The 16,112-nt window shown below is 43.3% G+C and overlaps 1 protein-coding gene across 2 annotated transcripts in view; it reads right to left on the bottom strand.

Moving 5' to 3' along the window:
- Positions 1-16,112, bottom strand: part of ror1 (receptor tyrosine kinase-like orphan receptor 1) — a 336,235-nt gene that overhangs the window by 150,476 nt on the left and 169,647 nt on the right. For both annotated transcript variants that reach the window (XM_051932708.1, XM_028810949.2), the window contains exon 2: positions 12,854-12,925. In XM_051932708.1, coding sequence (XP_051788668.1) covers positions 12,854-12,923 — 70 coding nt within the window. In that variant the 5' untranslated portion in view covers positions 12,924-12,925. The remainder of the gene's footprint in view (positions 1-12,853; positions 12,926-16,112) is intronic.

The raw sequence follows: 16,112 nt of genomic DNA, 5'->3' as shown, positions 1-16,112 counted from the left end.
TGATCTTGGCATCTCGCAGCTGCTTGTTTTACATGAAATGGAAGGGCAAAAGGTGGAAAGTAGGCTGGCACAGGCTCATGGTGTTCTGTGCAAAGGACTAGGAAAGCTCAATGTAGAAGGCACTGAGATGGAGGGCCTAAATCATTAGAGACGGGGTAAAGGGTTTTGTCTAGGGGTGACATAGGCAGCACCCTAGAGGATGTGCATTCCGGACATCAAGGTGGACCTACCACCCCCAAGGTCATTAAACTCTAATGATACTGAATGGGCACCATTTATGAAAGTAAAAGTGCACATGCTGCATACACCAAGTGGTAGACGCAGAATATGCACAAGGGGGCACCGTTTTTGTTATTGAAAGGGCGCCCGGTCTGGACCACCTCTTCACAGGTCATCAAAGGCTAACAGTACCGACTCCCTGTTATGGACAATGAGGGATGACGTCTGTCGACCCCACCTGATGGGTTTTGAAAGACACGGTATACAGGAAAGCTGATGGGGACTTCCATATCATGTGATTAGGGCTCCCTTTAGGGGTCACTGAGGGGTACTCTTCCCCCTCCAGCACTAAGACAGATAACCTAATTTAAAGTGTCCATAATACTGTATTAGGTGGCATGGGGGCACAGAAGAAACTATAGTCTGGTGAAGCATCTGTATCAGATGACCTCAAGACACAGGAAAAGATTTAGGGGTCAGTAGGGCTTTACCCAAACCCTCAGCCAAACAAACAACTGAGAGGAACACAATCATTTGCCTAGACCACCATAATCAGAAAAGACAAGGGGAGGGCAGCTTTTAGGCCAATGATTCTTAAACCTTTTTTGAGTCACAGACCCCTTTAGGAATCTGATGACAGTTATGGACCCCCTTCCCCCAGAAATATTCACATAAACACACACACTTGCACATGCATTTCTCCCTACTGCACCCTCATGCACACTCACTTTTCAGCCAGCCGCACTTGAAAGAAATTACGGTCAATTAATCCTCACCAGTATATGAGAAGATAATCAACCGTGGAAAATGAGAGTTAGCACGTGCTCTTATGGAGTGGCACAAGGTGGCGGTCGTGCAGAGAATGATAACACATGTCGAAATGGTGAACACGGGCCACCAGCAAGCCTAGCAATGCCTAGCGGTCGGCGCTGTAACCAGTGGCAGGGTGCGTTTTCTTTCATTTCTTTCAATGGGAAACCGTTGATTGGGACAAGGGGGGAAGGCTGTATGATGACAGCTATTTTTCCCACCGTTATTTGTCTTGTGCATTATTTATCTCACGAGTATGTAACTCACGCATTAGGCTTAGGTGAGATAAATACTTGTGAGAAAAATAATACGCGAGAAAAATAACGGCGAGAGATATAACACACGAGAAAAATCAACAGTACCCGCTGTATAGTGAGTATAAATGTTCATTTTTATCTGACCATCACGGACCACCCGAAACCCATCTATGGACCCCCTAGGCATCCATGGACCCCAGGTTAAGAACCCCTGTTTTAGGGGGTCACTAAGAGGTTACCATTCCCACAAGAAAATATTGGATTAAGACAGACTGGATATATGAAAAAAAAAACTCCATATAGGGTGGTAGAGGGTTGCTGGGGGCAATAGGGAGACAGGACTCTTAACCAATGAATGAAGGAGAGGGGCGGGTCTTTAATTCAAAAGCTCAATCCCTTGCCTCTGTGTGCGCAGGGGTTGCTGGTTGGTCAGAACTGAAAAAGCACTGAAAAACCCAATGGTACGATGCCAGCATTTTGTTATTTTCATTACTGGAATCAAGTGATAGTTTTCAAAGCCCTTGTGTTCAGCTCTTCGTTCTTTCACTCTCCAACATGCTGAAGACTGCATGGGGTACAACAACCCCACCTCATGCTTTGACTCATTTGAGACTACATGTGGGACCCAATCCCCCCATGCATCAACACACTTAAGACTACATGCTGGTCAAATGTGATTCAACATACTGCAGACTTATAGAGGGCTTGACAAGCTTCAACACGCTGGCAGCTTCACGTGGCACCCTTCCTTGCTTTGACTCTTTGGGTGCTCCGGGGAGTCTGGAGTGTTTTCGAGTTATCCGTTTTTTCCTTCAATGCTGTTATGGTACCAGTACAGAGTTCTGAAAGCTGCTATCGATACCGAAGTCTTCTCTGAACTATTGATGCTGTCTTGATTGAAAGCCTATGACCTGATAAACTCCATCAATTCAGAAGACTTTAGATAACAGCCACCTCTGCAAAGTGACATCTGGTTGTAGGTTTATTAAGGCAAAAAATCAAGTGACATGGCAAAATGAGAAAGAAGAGCAGTGAGCATCAGCTGAGCAGCAAGCAAATCACAGAGGCTGATGACATGATGAAGAAGACTATAAAAGGAATAAAACTGTCATGACTAAGGAACCCCAAAAACACAAAAGCTCCAAAAGCATTTTCAAAAATAGCCCTCTAAGGGGAGGGGGGATACTGTCATACCCTGACAAGATACAAGAAAGGGCCTTAAAAAATCTTTAAAAGTAAAGGCGGAGTTCTATCACAGTCAACAAGTCCACATCAGAATCCAAAGTAGTAGTCAAAAACAGAGCTCAGGTTCAAAAGGCAACAGCAAAGTGCAGTAAATACAAGAAACTCTCCTCTCCCTAATGTGTTTGAAATGAACCGCCAGGAACTATGGAAGACACTCCCAAAAATAGTGTGGAGGGCCGTTCCTGGTGGTGATAGGCAGGTGACCCCGCCCCTGGAGGAACCACCCACGAAACACATGGGACATAACCTAGGCCACTCCCCTTTACAAATAAACACAAAGAAATATGTAAATCTGTCTAGATATAAAATCCAACGTCTGTCTGTCTTTCTGTGTGTCCGCTTTTCATGAGAGAACTACTTAATGGATTTAGATCGGGTACCTTCTGTCTGCTTAGCTATCAATACCTGTTTGTTTATTGATTATTAAAGTTTGTCCTGTTTCACTACTACGTGGGAGGAGCTGCGGGGGAAAGCTAGTAATAAATAAAATAAGCATTAATACAAATAAATGGCATAACATTAAACAATACAAAAAAGAAACACAACTATAAACCCCTGCCAGGGGAGAAATACTGGCTGAAACAGGACAAAGATGAAGAAGAAATGGAAGAAGAAGAAGAAGAAGAGCAGCTACATCTGCTGAGCAGCAAGCAAATCACAAAGGCTAATGAAGTGATGAAGAACACCATAATAGGAAGAAGAACAACAACAACAAGAGGAGCAATATCTGCTGAGGTTTAAGTGTGCAATAAAAAAAAAAAAAGCAATGACAATGACTGAGAAATTCATGTGACACTGGGGGTCTGCATGTAACTATTGGGGCTAGAACAATGAGCGTCAAGTGCAGAATACAGAATGAAAGAATGAATAAAGAGATCCACATGTTTGAGTAATTTAACAATATTTTATCATAGATGCCTGCTTTCGGGACCTTGTGAGCATGCGACTGGATGACATGACATATGGGTAATGTGACATGAGCAACGTGAGATGTTTTTTCATGGATGTTTTTTGATCTTAATTGCTGTTGTCCAGCACTGGTCACCATAGATGGCTATTCTGTAAGAAAGTTTGTTGTCTCTGCTCTTCATGAAAACGTGACATGAAATCGTTTTGATGGCCTTCAATAAAAAACAATATGGCATAAGTAACACATGAAAAATAATATTTTTGCGTGGAGTGAGGGATTGTTATAAACATTTTTTAGAAATAAGTTTAATTAGTGATGGATGCATATTATGTATTTTGCACAACATCTTAATGCAGAAATGTCACTGGTCCACTGAGGGGTTAGCAATGCCCCCAAAAAGAGATAGAACTAAGACAGATGCTGTAATTTGGGAGACTCCTCCATCTCAGGTTGTGCGGGGTCCCTGGGAGGCGTTCAATGACAGAAATGCCTCAGCAAAAGAAGGACTGAGAGAGACACACACACATGCAGTCATTTGTAAAACCCACTGGTAGAAAGCTGGGAGGTGTCTTGAGGGGGCAACACTAGAAGTCAGCCTTTAGGGGTCACATTTGTAACACAAAATAATATAAATACAGTCAATTTTGCATTATCTGAGGGGGTTATGATCCTGAAAAACCCCCATGGGTACAGAAACCACAGATGCTGAATCATTAATCCTATGGGGTTAGGTTCGGGTGGGAGACCGGCGCGGACTCACTCGCATCCCTTTTGGGTCGGTAAAAATCCTTCCACAGGTTCATTAGGAGAAACCTTACCATACATTTTACTTTCTCTAGGTAGTCAAGTTCATTCGTCTTCTAGCTTCTCTGATAGAGGTCGTGAGTGACTGAAGCGTGGGTGGTTCAGTGAGGTGCCAATCGTGGGCCTCACTGAACCACCCAATCAGTAGTAATGACAGGCGGTGTACACAGAGGGTAGTGTGAGCTTAGGACCCACACTTACTGGGAATTCCTCGTTCATGGAGAGCATGTGCAAGCCCCAGTGCCCATCACGAATGGGGTTCAACGGCTAACCTTTTAGTGCCAGATAGCCAGATGTTGATCCATTCAGCGTAGCACGTGTGCAGCCCCAGACATCTAAGGGTATCACAGACCTCTTACTGCTCAATCTCACGTGTTGCTCTTGCGAAATAAGGCCTCTCAGAATTTTTTTTTCTGCTGTGCAAAGCTGCAAATAGGTGGGCTTAGACCGCGGGTGTCACGAAATGTAATAGATAAGGGAAGCCACAGATAGAGATTTAATGTTCATAAATATTAAATCTATTCATAGAGTGACACACAAAACTCTTATGTTTGACTCACAATGAAATCTACAATTACCTGGAGAGCAGATTCATGACAGAATTGGAGCCACATCTCGGCTCACAAAAATGACTTCATTAATTGATAATTTCTACACAAAGACTAGAAAGTGGGTGCCCCCTGCTCGCTCATCAACAGCTCTTCCAGCAACAACCCAAGCTTTTCCAAATGGTCTGCCATCCTAGTACTGGCCAGGCCGACGTCATGTACCACAAAGATGCCAATGATGTGGATGCATCCAACACAAAAAAGGGAAGAGACAGAAATTTAAAGAGAAATGCCATGAGCAAGAATCAAAAACCGGAGGTCAAGCCACTTTCTCCTCAAGCCCAAAATGGAAAATGAAAGTCAAAGTCAAACTCTAGCTGCCAAAAGTTTGTCACATCAGAAAGTGTTTGAAAATTAAAGAAACAGTAAGGAAAGTGCTGTGAAGATTTTTCTCCACAAACTCACAACAAAATAACCGGCAAGATGACCTTTAAGCCCCTCATGAAACCACACCCCCTGAAGGTTGTGACCAATGAAGCCACGCCCCTGGTAACCTGGCACCTGTGTCATGACAACTGGATTCACAGAATGCTATCCCAAACATTTATTTAACAATATTTTAGCAAAAGATTCCTGTGCTTTGCAGTTTGTGAACAAACAACCAGACAACTGACGTGAGCACCAGGCCGGCAACACAAGTAACGTGAGATTTTTTTCATGACCATTTTTCTCAGTTTGATATAGCGCTGGTCACCATACAACTTTATTATATGATAGACTTTTTTTTTTAATCTTCATACTCCATTAAAATGTGAGATTAAAACTTTTTCTCTTTCATCACTACAAACTACATGGGGTAAGTAACATAAAAAATATCACTTTTGGGTGGAGTACTCCTCTGAGACCAATTCACAATGCCGTCAGTGCCTTTCAGTTTCAAAAATGTGTACAGCACGCTGTGTTCAAGATGCGTAAATGAAACTCGATCTGAGCTGACAAATTTCACTGATGAATAAAATAAGTGTACCAAATTTCAACTAAATCGTTCCGCTGGGAGCCGAGCTGCTTCATGTGGACAGACTGACTGACTGACATGGCTATTGCACTGTGTGCTTTTCACATTATATTATATAATGTAGAACCTTTTAAACCTATTTATTATACAGTGCCTTTCATATCTATCTACCTACCTATATAAGATCTTATTAATGTATATCTAATATATATCTATTATATAGTGCCGTTTATAGTTCTTTACATGATATAGTTTTGTTTTCAATCTGTGATATAGTAAATTTTACGTATATCTATCCATCTATATGACATAGTGCCTTTTTGATCTGTATCTATTAAATACTGCCTTTCATATCTTTATTATATAGTGCCTTTTCTAACTATTACATAGTTATTCTTTCTTTATATTTTACTAGTGGTCCCCCATGGGTCCGCCCACGTACTCGGTGAAACAGGACAGTGAGGAGGGTTCGGCACAGCTTCCCACTCCTGATGTCACGCTCCCCACTCCCCTCGGCCAACAGCCTCTGTCTCAGATTAGTGCGAATATATCACTCCTTCATAGCGCGATGAGAGAAGTCGCAAAATCAACCGGAATGTTCAAGCTAATTATAAAAAAAAAAGATCTAAAATCGTTAAGTAATTCTCTCGTGAAAAGAGGACAGACAGACGTTTGGTTTTATCTCTCTCTCTCTGTCTCTCTCTCTATATATATATATATTATATATATATATATATATATATATATATATTATATATATATATATATATATATATATATATATATATATATATATATATATATATATATATATATATATATAATATATATAGATAGATAGATAGATAGATAGATAGATAGATAGATAGATAGATAGATAGATAGATAGATAGATAGATAGATAGATAGATATGAAAGGCACTATGTAATAGATAGATAGATAGATAGATAGATATGAAAGGCACTATGTAATAGATAGATAGATAGATAGATATGAAAGGCACTATGTAATAGATAGATAGATAATGAAAGGCTCTATAGATAGATTGTTTAATACCTGTCTGTCTATCTATGATACTTAAACAACAAACTGAAATGGATACTCACTGAAAAGCACCATATATAATATACAGATTGACATATCCAGCTATTAAAGTTAATTGGGGAGAAATGCAGGATTATACTACTTTGCCTTTTCTACCTAGTTTTTATATAGTGCATTTCATATCTAACTATATAACATAACGTCCTATTTATATATGTTTATTGTAAAAAGCCTTTCATATCTATCTACCAATCTATCTATATATTATTGGGCCAACGAATTTAAACTGATAATCACTGAAAGGCACTATATAATATACAATTCATATATCTATCTATAAAAGTTTATTGGGGAGAATTGCAGGAATTTATTATAGTATTTTCCCTTTTCTACTTAGTTTTTATATAGTGCCTTTCATATCTAACTATATAACATAATGTCTTATTTATCTATGTTTACTGTATAAAGCCCTGCTAAATCTATCTATATGTAACAAATTTAAACTGATACTCACTAAAAGGCACTATATAATACACCGATAGATTTATCCTCCTATCAAAGTGTATTGGAAAGAAATGCAGGAATCTGTTGCTGTAGAACTAAGGTGCTTTTCAGTTCTATCTATAGAAAATACTGCTTTCTCTATTTATTTATTTTATAATGACTTTCATATCTGTCTCCCTACCAATTCAATGCCTTATTTATCTCTGCCTGTTATATATAGCCTTTCATATCTATCTACATAATAAAGCTCCTTTTCTTTCTATGATATAGTACATTTCATATCTATCTATCCATCTGTATGGTAGCGGGATTTTTCAATTCATATCTATTATATAGTGCCTTTCATATTTCTATATATAGCGCCCTTGCCCAGCTGGTGTCAGCTGTTCCATGACTTGGGGGTCACCTTTTAAAGGAGCCACCTCTTGACAGGCACTACAGTTTGTCAAAGGCCACCCTGGCGCGCACACACACCTCATAAAGACTCGCCAGTCGACATAAACATCTTTGAGGGGTGGTCCGTAAAACCCCCGGAGACATCAAGCAGGCATGGAGACTCCTCACGGAGCGCAACCGGGCAAACAGCCATTTCTGACTACTTGAGGTGACCCCATCACTTGTCCTTGACGGCCACCCTGCCTTCATGCCCCTCTGTCCTGCCGCTTTGAATTAGATCCCCACAACCCCCCACAACTGCGCTCGCCTGGCTCTCATTAGCCTGCACCCTCGGCCTTCGGTCGGTATTCGCAGCTGCTCGCCGGACGACCCTCGCACTGTGCGCGCTCTCCTGATCCCCTCAACCTCGCCAGCCAGCCAGCCGCTCGGTTCCCATTATGGCGCCCGCTCAAGTGCAGCTGATAATTGTGCTTAATAGCAGGCAGTTAAGCGATTGCTCTGGGAATTTTAGAATTCTATTAGGCCAACTTGAAAGCGCCATCCTGCCAAGGTACATTTTCACGGTCGTGGAGCAGGAGCGCAAGGGATGCTCGTGCAATGAGATTAGACAGATTAGATAAATGAGATCACATTAAACTCGAAATGGCTTGTTTTCATTAAAGTCAGCCCAGTGTTTGCCTTTTTTTTCTTCTTTTGTTAAATTTAGCAATGAAGCGCCAAATCGTTTCCAGAGCAAACCCCCTCGAGTCCTTTCGTCCTGGTTTGTGAAAAGAAGTAAGCGGAGCCTCTGGTCGGGCCGCCTTAAATCTCAAAAACCCCTTCTTCATAACCTTAAAATGATGAGCACATGACGAGCTGGGGCGATAAAAAAATCATACATTGCTATAGCGCCTTTCACAATGGATAAATCAAAGCACTTTAATTTAACAATACTCAGAGAGAAACAAAAGCTGAGAGAAAAACAGTCATCACACTAATGGATATTATTGGCAATTCAAGTCAATCTGGCAATCGTTATTTTATATAGCGCCTTTCACACTGGATTACCTATTCAAACACCTAATCTTAACTAATCTTAAGGTCAGGGAGAGGAACAAAGAAAACAAAAGAGAAGAATGAGAGACAGAATATGATGACTAGCTCCTTAAATGACAGGCAAATAAGTTACTACTTTCTTATATAGTGCCTTTCACTGGGGGTATCATCTCAGGGAATTTAAGATTAGCCATTTGGCACTCACCCATTTACTGTAAATAATGTTATGTAATCAGACAAAAAGCACAGATGATTGTTATATAGTGCCTTTCACAGTGGGTACCATGTCAGAGAATTTAAAGGTAGATTAGTATGCAGCAAACAGAGATTGAGGGTTAGTTAGGCAGAGAGCCACTTCAGTAAAAGTCAATCACGTGACTGTGTTTTATTTTATATAGTGCCTTTCACAGTGGGTAGAATCTGAAGACACTTAATGTTAACTCACCTTAACAGAAGAAAATAAGGCAGATAATAAACTGAGTAATAGGACGGTCCATCAGTAAAGGTCAAATCAGTAATCTTCATTTTATATAGTGCCTTTCCCAGCGGGTATCATTTCAAAGGGTTTGAAGTTAAATTCCGATTTCAGAAAACAGAGAAAGAGAGTTCAGGCAGTTAAAGGAGGCCGCCACTTCAGTAACAAGTCCATTTAGTGAGCTTTATGTTATACTAGACAAAGAGCCCGTTTCGACAATGTAAGATGAAACGGGCACGAGTTTGTGTCAGCAGTGTATGAAGAACAAATGATAAGTAACGAAGAAGTTGTTTTGTAATGATTGTAGTCCGCTTTACTCATTACTGTACAGGCTTGTACTGTTAGCTGATGAATTTTCCAGGCCTATAGTATAATATTGAATGATGAATGTTCCAGTACAATATGGAATAGTAATAAGTATAACCACCACAAACCTGATATAGGTGTATTGAATGAATGCGTAATTGAATCAGAATGCGTAATTAGGCCTCGAGCTGTAGTCGAAATTGCCTTTCAGGCCTCTAGAGCTTTAATCGAAGTCGCCTTTCTCTTTGAATTTTTGTGGCCGTAAATCCGCCGCCTGCCGCGATGTTGGGGTTGGATGTCGGTCTCGTAAGGTTTTTCGGGCAGCTGCGCAGAAGGCGACTGTGCATTCGGCTTCGGACGGACATGAGTGAGTGAGTGAGTGAGTGAGTGAAGAGGCAGGCGAATTATGTATTAAAATAGCACCTTTCACAATTGGTACTGTCTGAAAGCACATAACATTAGCCCAACTTCCAGAGACAGACAGAGGCTTTACTTGCAGTCAATTAAGAAAACTTTGCGTTATATAGTGCCTTTCACTGCGGGTTTCCTCTTACAGTATTTAAATTTATCCTAACATGCGAAGACTGAACGATAAAAAGAAAGTTAATCAGCTGGTGAAGCTTATGGTAAATTTAGTGGCTGTGAATTCAGTAACCTTTAGGATTTATAGTGCCTTTCATGTGTGGAGTGGAACAGAGTAAATGAATAACATGTATCCATCAGCGACAGTCAATGGAGTAATGTTTAAGTTATATAGTGCCTTTCACAGAGCATCTGTAATTAGCCCGTGTCGCACATGCGCGTCAGAGAAGGCCACCTCGCAGGCTCAGTGGAGCACAGGGTGCCCTGCCGTTAACGCCGTCATCTCCTCCTATTACCACGATGTCGAGAAGCCGCCCGGTGAAGGCGTTTAACCCCGCCCCTTACGGTCGAGCCGATATAAAATCCCAGGCGTCATCGCATTACTGTGGCCGGAGCAACCTGTCGAGCGGAACTTCGCTAGAGCGACTGCAACCTTTGCTTATTCTGAGGTTCCCGCTGAAGGGACGCCCGCCGACGAGCGCTATTTGTGTTTGTTTCATTTTGCTGTTTACGGATGATAAAAGGGACGATCCGGTTGGTGCCCCAAAATTTGCTCATTGCATCCAGACCTGTCTTTCCCGCACCCAGCTACACCCTGCTTGTAGATGCAGAGAGTCAGGCGGGGAACCAATATGTTGTTTAAGCAAGCAAAGGGTGCAACCACTTTAGTTGCAGTGAATGAACGAAACTTTATGTTATATAGTGCCTTTCACTTTGGGCACTCTCTTCTAGCAGCATTTGGAGGCAGTTAATAGTAGTAGGGTGTTGTACTGTGTCAGCCATTATGGGTGTAGTGAGAAGTCCAACTAAATGACTTTTATTGGATTACTATCCATCCATCCATTATCCAACCCACTATATCCTAACTACAGGGTCACGGGGGTCTGCTGGAGCCAATCCCAACCAACATAGGGCGCAAGGCAGGAAACAAACCCCAGGCAGCGCGCCAGCCCACCACAGAACACACACACCCACCACACTCTATGGACAATTTAGGATCGCCAATGCACCTAACCTGCATGTCTTTGGACTGTGGGAGGAAACCCACGCAAACACGGGGAGAACATGCAAACTCCACGCAGGGAGGACCCGGGAAGTGAACCTGGGTCTCTTAACTGCAAGGCAGCAGCGCTACCCACTGCGCCACCTTGCCGCCCATTGGATAACTAAAAACTTCAAGGCAACTCAGGCCCCTTCTTCAGGCGAGATGTAATGCAGAGACTGGAATTCTCTTTGTTTATATAGACACCAGGACAAATACAACATTGGGAACCCTTTAGGTGAGACATCTTAAATGTTAAAAATTAATAGACCTCTTCAGGGTAAGCTTTATTAAGCAAGAGAGGAGAACAAAGTATAGTCAAGATCTTTTGATAAGATAAACTGTCCAACAGAGTCATTTGAAGTTTCTGATGAGTTTTTCAATACAATGGAAATTGTGCCTGTTCCCTTTCACCTCATTTGTATACATCAACAGCAGTCAAGTAAGTAACTATTAGGTTATATAGCGCCTTTCGCAGTGAGTAACATCGGAAAATATTTAACATTAGCTCAAATGGAATAGAGCATAAATAGTGTTATGCGATTGCGCAAAAGGGAGGATTGTCATTTCAGCAAAAGTCACATACTGTAAGCAGTCTTCATGTTATATAGTCCCTTTCATCATGGTGATTTACATAGCTTGCAGAAAGTAAGTAAATGTTTATCAAACTAGGTAAAAATGAAGAATTAACATCATGGCCACCAGGGGGCGCACCAGCTCCTCAAACCCGAGGTACTCGTGGGTCTCTGCAACACACAAGGCTTCATTGCCAAGGGGGAATACTTTTCACCCGTTTCCTACCAGCGCCAAGCACAGTACGATAAACAGCACACAGCACTTTTCTTCCTTCTGCCTCCACTCCTCTTCCTCCCGACACTGGCTCCTTTTAACCGGCACCCCGAAGCACTCCAAGTGGCTCATTAGTGAAGTACTCTCAGGTGTGGCAGAAGCCCAATAAATTATGGCTCTGCTGTTCCCCCTGGCGGCACCCACAGAACCCAAAAGGGCTGCCCCGACCTCCAAGTCCCAAGTTGCCTTGTGGGAATCAGAGGCACCGCTGCAACCCTGGGCGGCCCCCATCTAGCGGCCTGAGGGAGGTAATGTCTTGTGCATGTTCTCTCCCCAGATCCTTCTAGTTCACAGGCGTCCCGGTTGGGTAAGGGCCCTGGCCATCCGCCACAACATATTAAATGGGCTTTCAAAACTTTTCAGTTAACAGTACATTAAGTAACCTTTATGCTATATAGTGCCTTATTCACTGGAACACGCTGTTATCTAGTGTACAAGCATAGGAGACATCTAGTGATGTGGAAAGAGTCTCCGATTTTCCAACAGCTTTAAATCCACCTCCTTACCTTTATGCTCATAGTGCCATAGCAAGTGGGCATCATATGCCACCAGTGCCTTTGTGTGCCTGTCCCTTTTTCAGCTGTGTGTGCTTGATCTCTATGTGACATGCCCATGGCACCCATAAGCATCTGCAAAGTTCTGAAAATGGCCCCTGGCGCAAAGCTTAACACCTTGACTCCACCCCCTCATTCAGAAAAATGCAAGCTGGCAGAGACATGGCGCATCAGGGCACCCACATCCCTGCACTTTGTTAGTCTGCTCTGTTTAATAATAGCTGTGGAGGAACGTCATTAACATAAGAAGTGCGTACCTCTTTCTGCTTCTCCAGAGACGTTCCACTTCGAAGCGGCCAGGACGTTGGCATCATCGAATGACTCCATCCCTGTGGGAAGAAAGCACATGTGGTTACTCCAAAAGGTTTCCAGACATAACTGATAACAAACATGCAAAGGGCCTGATGGCAGGACGCCCATTGAGAACCACTCCCAGCCCACTCTACCCCTCTAAAGCAGAGTGAGCACTAATGCTGCCTCTTTTAATACTGCATTCAAGAGGCTGAAGGTGCAGGCACTGTCAGGGTGGCACCCTAGGGGTAGTGGGTCCTCTGGCAGAGTGGGGGGTTCACATCATAGTTAAATAGAAGCTTCTTCTTTCCGTTATCCATCCCAGAAACATAATCGGAGCAGAGTCAACCCCCTAAATGGGATGCCACTCCAGTGAGGTGGCACATTTATTCACAGACATCGGTGGGCTTGGATGTGAGTCCATCACAGGGAGCACATTCCTTCAACTCCTGACAAATTTACAGTCGCTACTTTAGGTGGCCTGCATGTTTTTGGAAGGTGGCAAGAAAGCCGAGGATATGAATATGGAGAGAACATAAAGACCAGTCCGGAAATCGCACCCGGGTCACTAGACCTGCCAGTCAGCAGTACTAACTACTGTCCAGTCCACAGCCGAACACGCTAATTTCTGTCTAACAGGGGGTGAGCAATGAAGTGGTGGGCACAAGATCTAGTTTCAAATCCTACATTCAAAATTCTGGTTGGCACCAGGTAGTGGGTGCTTGTAATTGTGGCCAGTTAGTGCCAACTAATACACATCCCTGGCTGGCTGAAGGCTGAAACACTCAGGGAAGAAAGTTAATAAAACAGGAGATGGCAGCAGATGAAGTACACAAAGATTTATTTGGAATCATTGGGCACACAGTTTTGGAGCCGGGCACACAGATCTTCACCCGTCTTGTGATGGTGTTACCCTGCGTAAGGTGCTAGATAAGACCAGATGTAAAGGGTGTGTCTAGAATGTGGTCAGACAAGATGTGTGGGAATGAAGTAGGACACAAGAGGCAGTGTGGGTGGGCACAGGGTGGCACATCTCTTCCAGTATACAGAGAGATTCTGCTAAGATTGTTGCACGTTTCTCAGGTTTGAAAGCTGGCATTGAATTTTATTCTTGTAAAGCACCCGTGATGGTGCCAGCTACGAAGGACTCTATAGAAAAAAAAGAATGCTTAATAACTGGCACCACAAACTGGGCACTGACCACAGATATGGGAAACAATTCAGCCAATGTGCAGGCCTGAGCGGCACTGGCGGTCCAGCGACACACCGAGGTGCCACGCAGTGAGCTGTTAGAGGAGTGAAGCAGCTGGGATTGAGCCGAGCCCTGCGAGTGTCACGCCGTTAAGTATGTGCTAATTTGCTATAAAGCAGGTTGTGGTCTGCCCGCGGGGGGTCCCGGCAGAGTGAGGGAGCCCACCAGTGTGGCCACAGGAATGCTGCTGATGAGGATTAAGACAAGATTAACGCCTGGTATTGGCACGCCGGGAGCAGCTGGCCCTGAACAGGTGGCAGAAGGACAGTTGTGCAAAATGAGGCCCTGATGGGCAGGCGTGCCCGCTGCCTGCCCGTCTCTGCCAAAAAGGATCCTGTGCCGCTGAGGCTTATGGCCACTTAGAATGCAGACTGAGGTCAATGAATTCCTATGGGTGAAAGTCAAAAACTTAAAATGGTGAGAACACGAAATGGAGAATTAATGAGACCATTGATTTGCGCAAGTCGTTATATAATATAGCGCCTTCACAGTACACACCACAGAGCGGGTGCAAGAGAGGCAAGGAGAGTCATGATGCATCACTAAAATCATGACGTGGAGAGTAATGACAAAATTAGGGTTAGCACATCTTTATAATAAGATATAGTGCTCTTCAAAGTGCGCCTGAAAGAAGAACACAACGTCCTAAAACAGAAAGCAACCCTAGACCCACACAGAGACTGGGAGAACATGCAAACTGCACGCAGGATTTGAACGCCAAGTGCAAATCAGCCATACTTTATTCCATATAGCGCCTTTATGTGATATACCATTATAAAATGCATAAGAAATATAAACAATGGAGAATGAAGCACATTCACAAGTCTGTTTATTTCAGAGGAATGCTTTGCACCGAGTACAGGCTCAAAGTGCTTGCATGCAGGCTTATAAATCCATATTTTTATATAGCGCCTTTCAGGATGAACACTATTAAAACATGCTTTCCATAAGAAATACATAAGGACCGAACCAAACAGTACGCTTTGCAGCCAAAAAAGGCACCAGACAAATGAAATGTTCAATCTGGATGTGATAATAGCGCCTGTCACAATGAACACTATGAGACTCAGTCAGTCAGTCATTTTCCAACCCGCTATATCCTAATACAGGGTCACAGGGGTCTGCTAGAGGAAAAAAAGAAATCTGCACCGTTGATAGAGGGAACGGGCTCAAGAACCTCTGTTCCATATACTGGACGTCATGATAGCACAACGCGTAGGGCTGCTGTTTCATAGATCCTGGGTTTGAATCCCAAGCCTGGATGTTGCCTGTGCGGAGTCTGCATGTTCTCCCAGTGTCTTTGGTTTTCCTTTCACATTCTCAAAGGTGTGTGGCTTAGGCTGACTAGTAAATTCCAAATTTGGTTCAGTGTGTGCTGGCCATGGAGCCCTTGCCCTGCCGTGCATCCAAGGTTCAAAATTCAAAATCTTAACCCTTTGGACATTCTGAAATCCATCCATCCATTATCCAACCCGCTATATCCTAACTACAGGGTCACGGGGGTCTGCTGGAGCCAATCCCAGCCAATACAGGGAGCAAGGCAGGAAACAAACCCCGGGCAGGGCGCCAGCCCACCGCAGGGTGTGCACACACACACATACACACACACACACACACACACACCAAGCACACACTAGGGGCAATTTAGAATCGACAATGCACCTAACCTGCATGTCTTTGGACTGTGGGAGGAAACCGGAGTACCCGGAGGAAACCCACTTAAAATCCAAAACTGCGAGGGAGTCCCTGAAAAATCGATTTTAAAAACATGTTATGGTGTCCTACGTCACTTAGTCAGCGAGACAGTACTGTAGTAACCAGCAGACAGTGGTGCAGGTCAGCAGCGTGAAGAGAACTGCAGTGAGGACCGTTGGCAAGTGTGTAATGGAAGGGGCGGGGCCAAACACTTGAGTGGCAGAGTAACAGGTGGGGTTAGATGCTTGAGTGGCAGCATGATGGGCAGGACTAGACAC

This window comes from Erpetoichthys calabaricus, chromosome 10 (assembly GCF_900747795.2).
Source record: "Erpetoichthys calabaricus chromosome 10, fErpCal1.3, whole genome shotgun sequence".
Taxonomy (NCBI): domain Eukaryota; kingdom Metazoa; phylum Chordata; class Cladistia; order Polypteriformes; family Polypteridae; genus Erpetoichthys; species Erpetoichthys calabaricus.
Note: the sequence above shows the minus strand (reverse complement) of the source record. Positions and strands in the feature narration are given on the sequence as shown.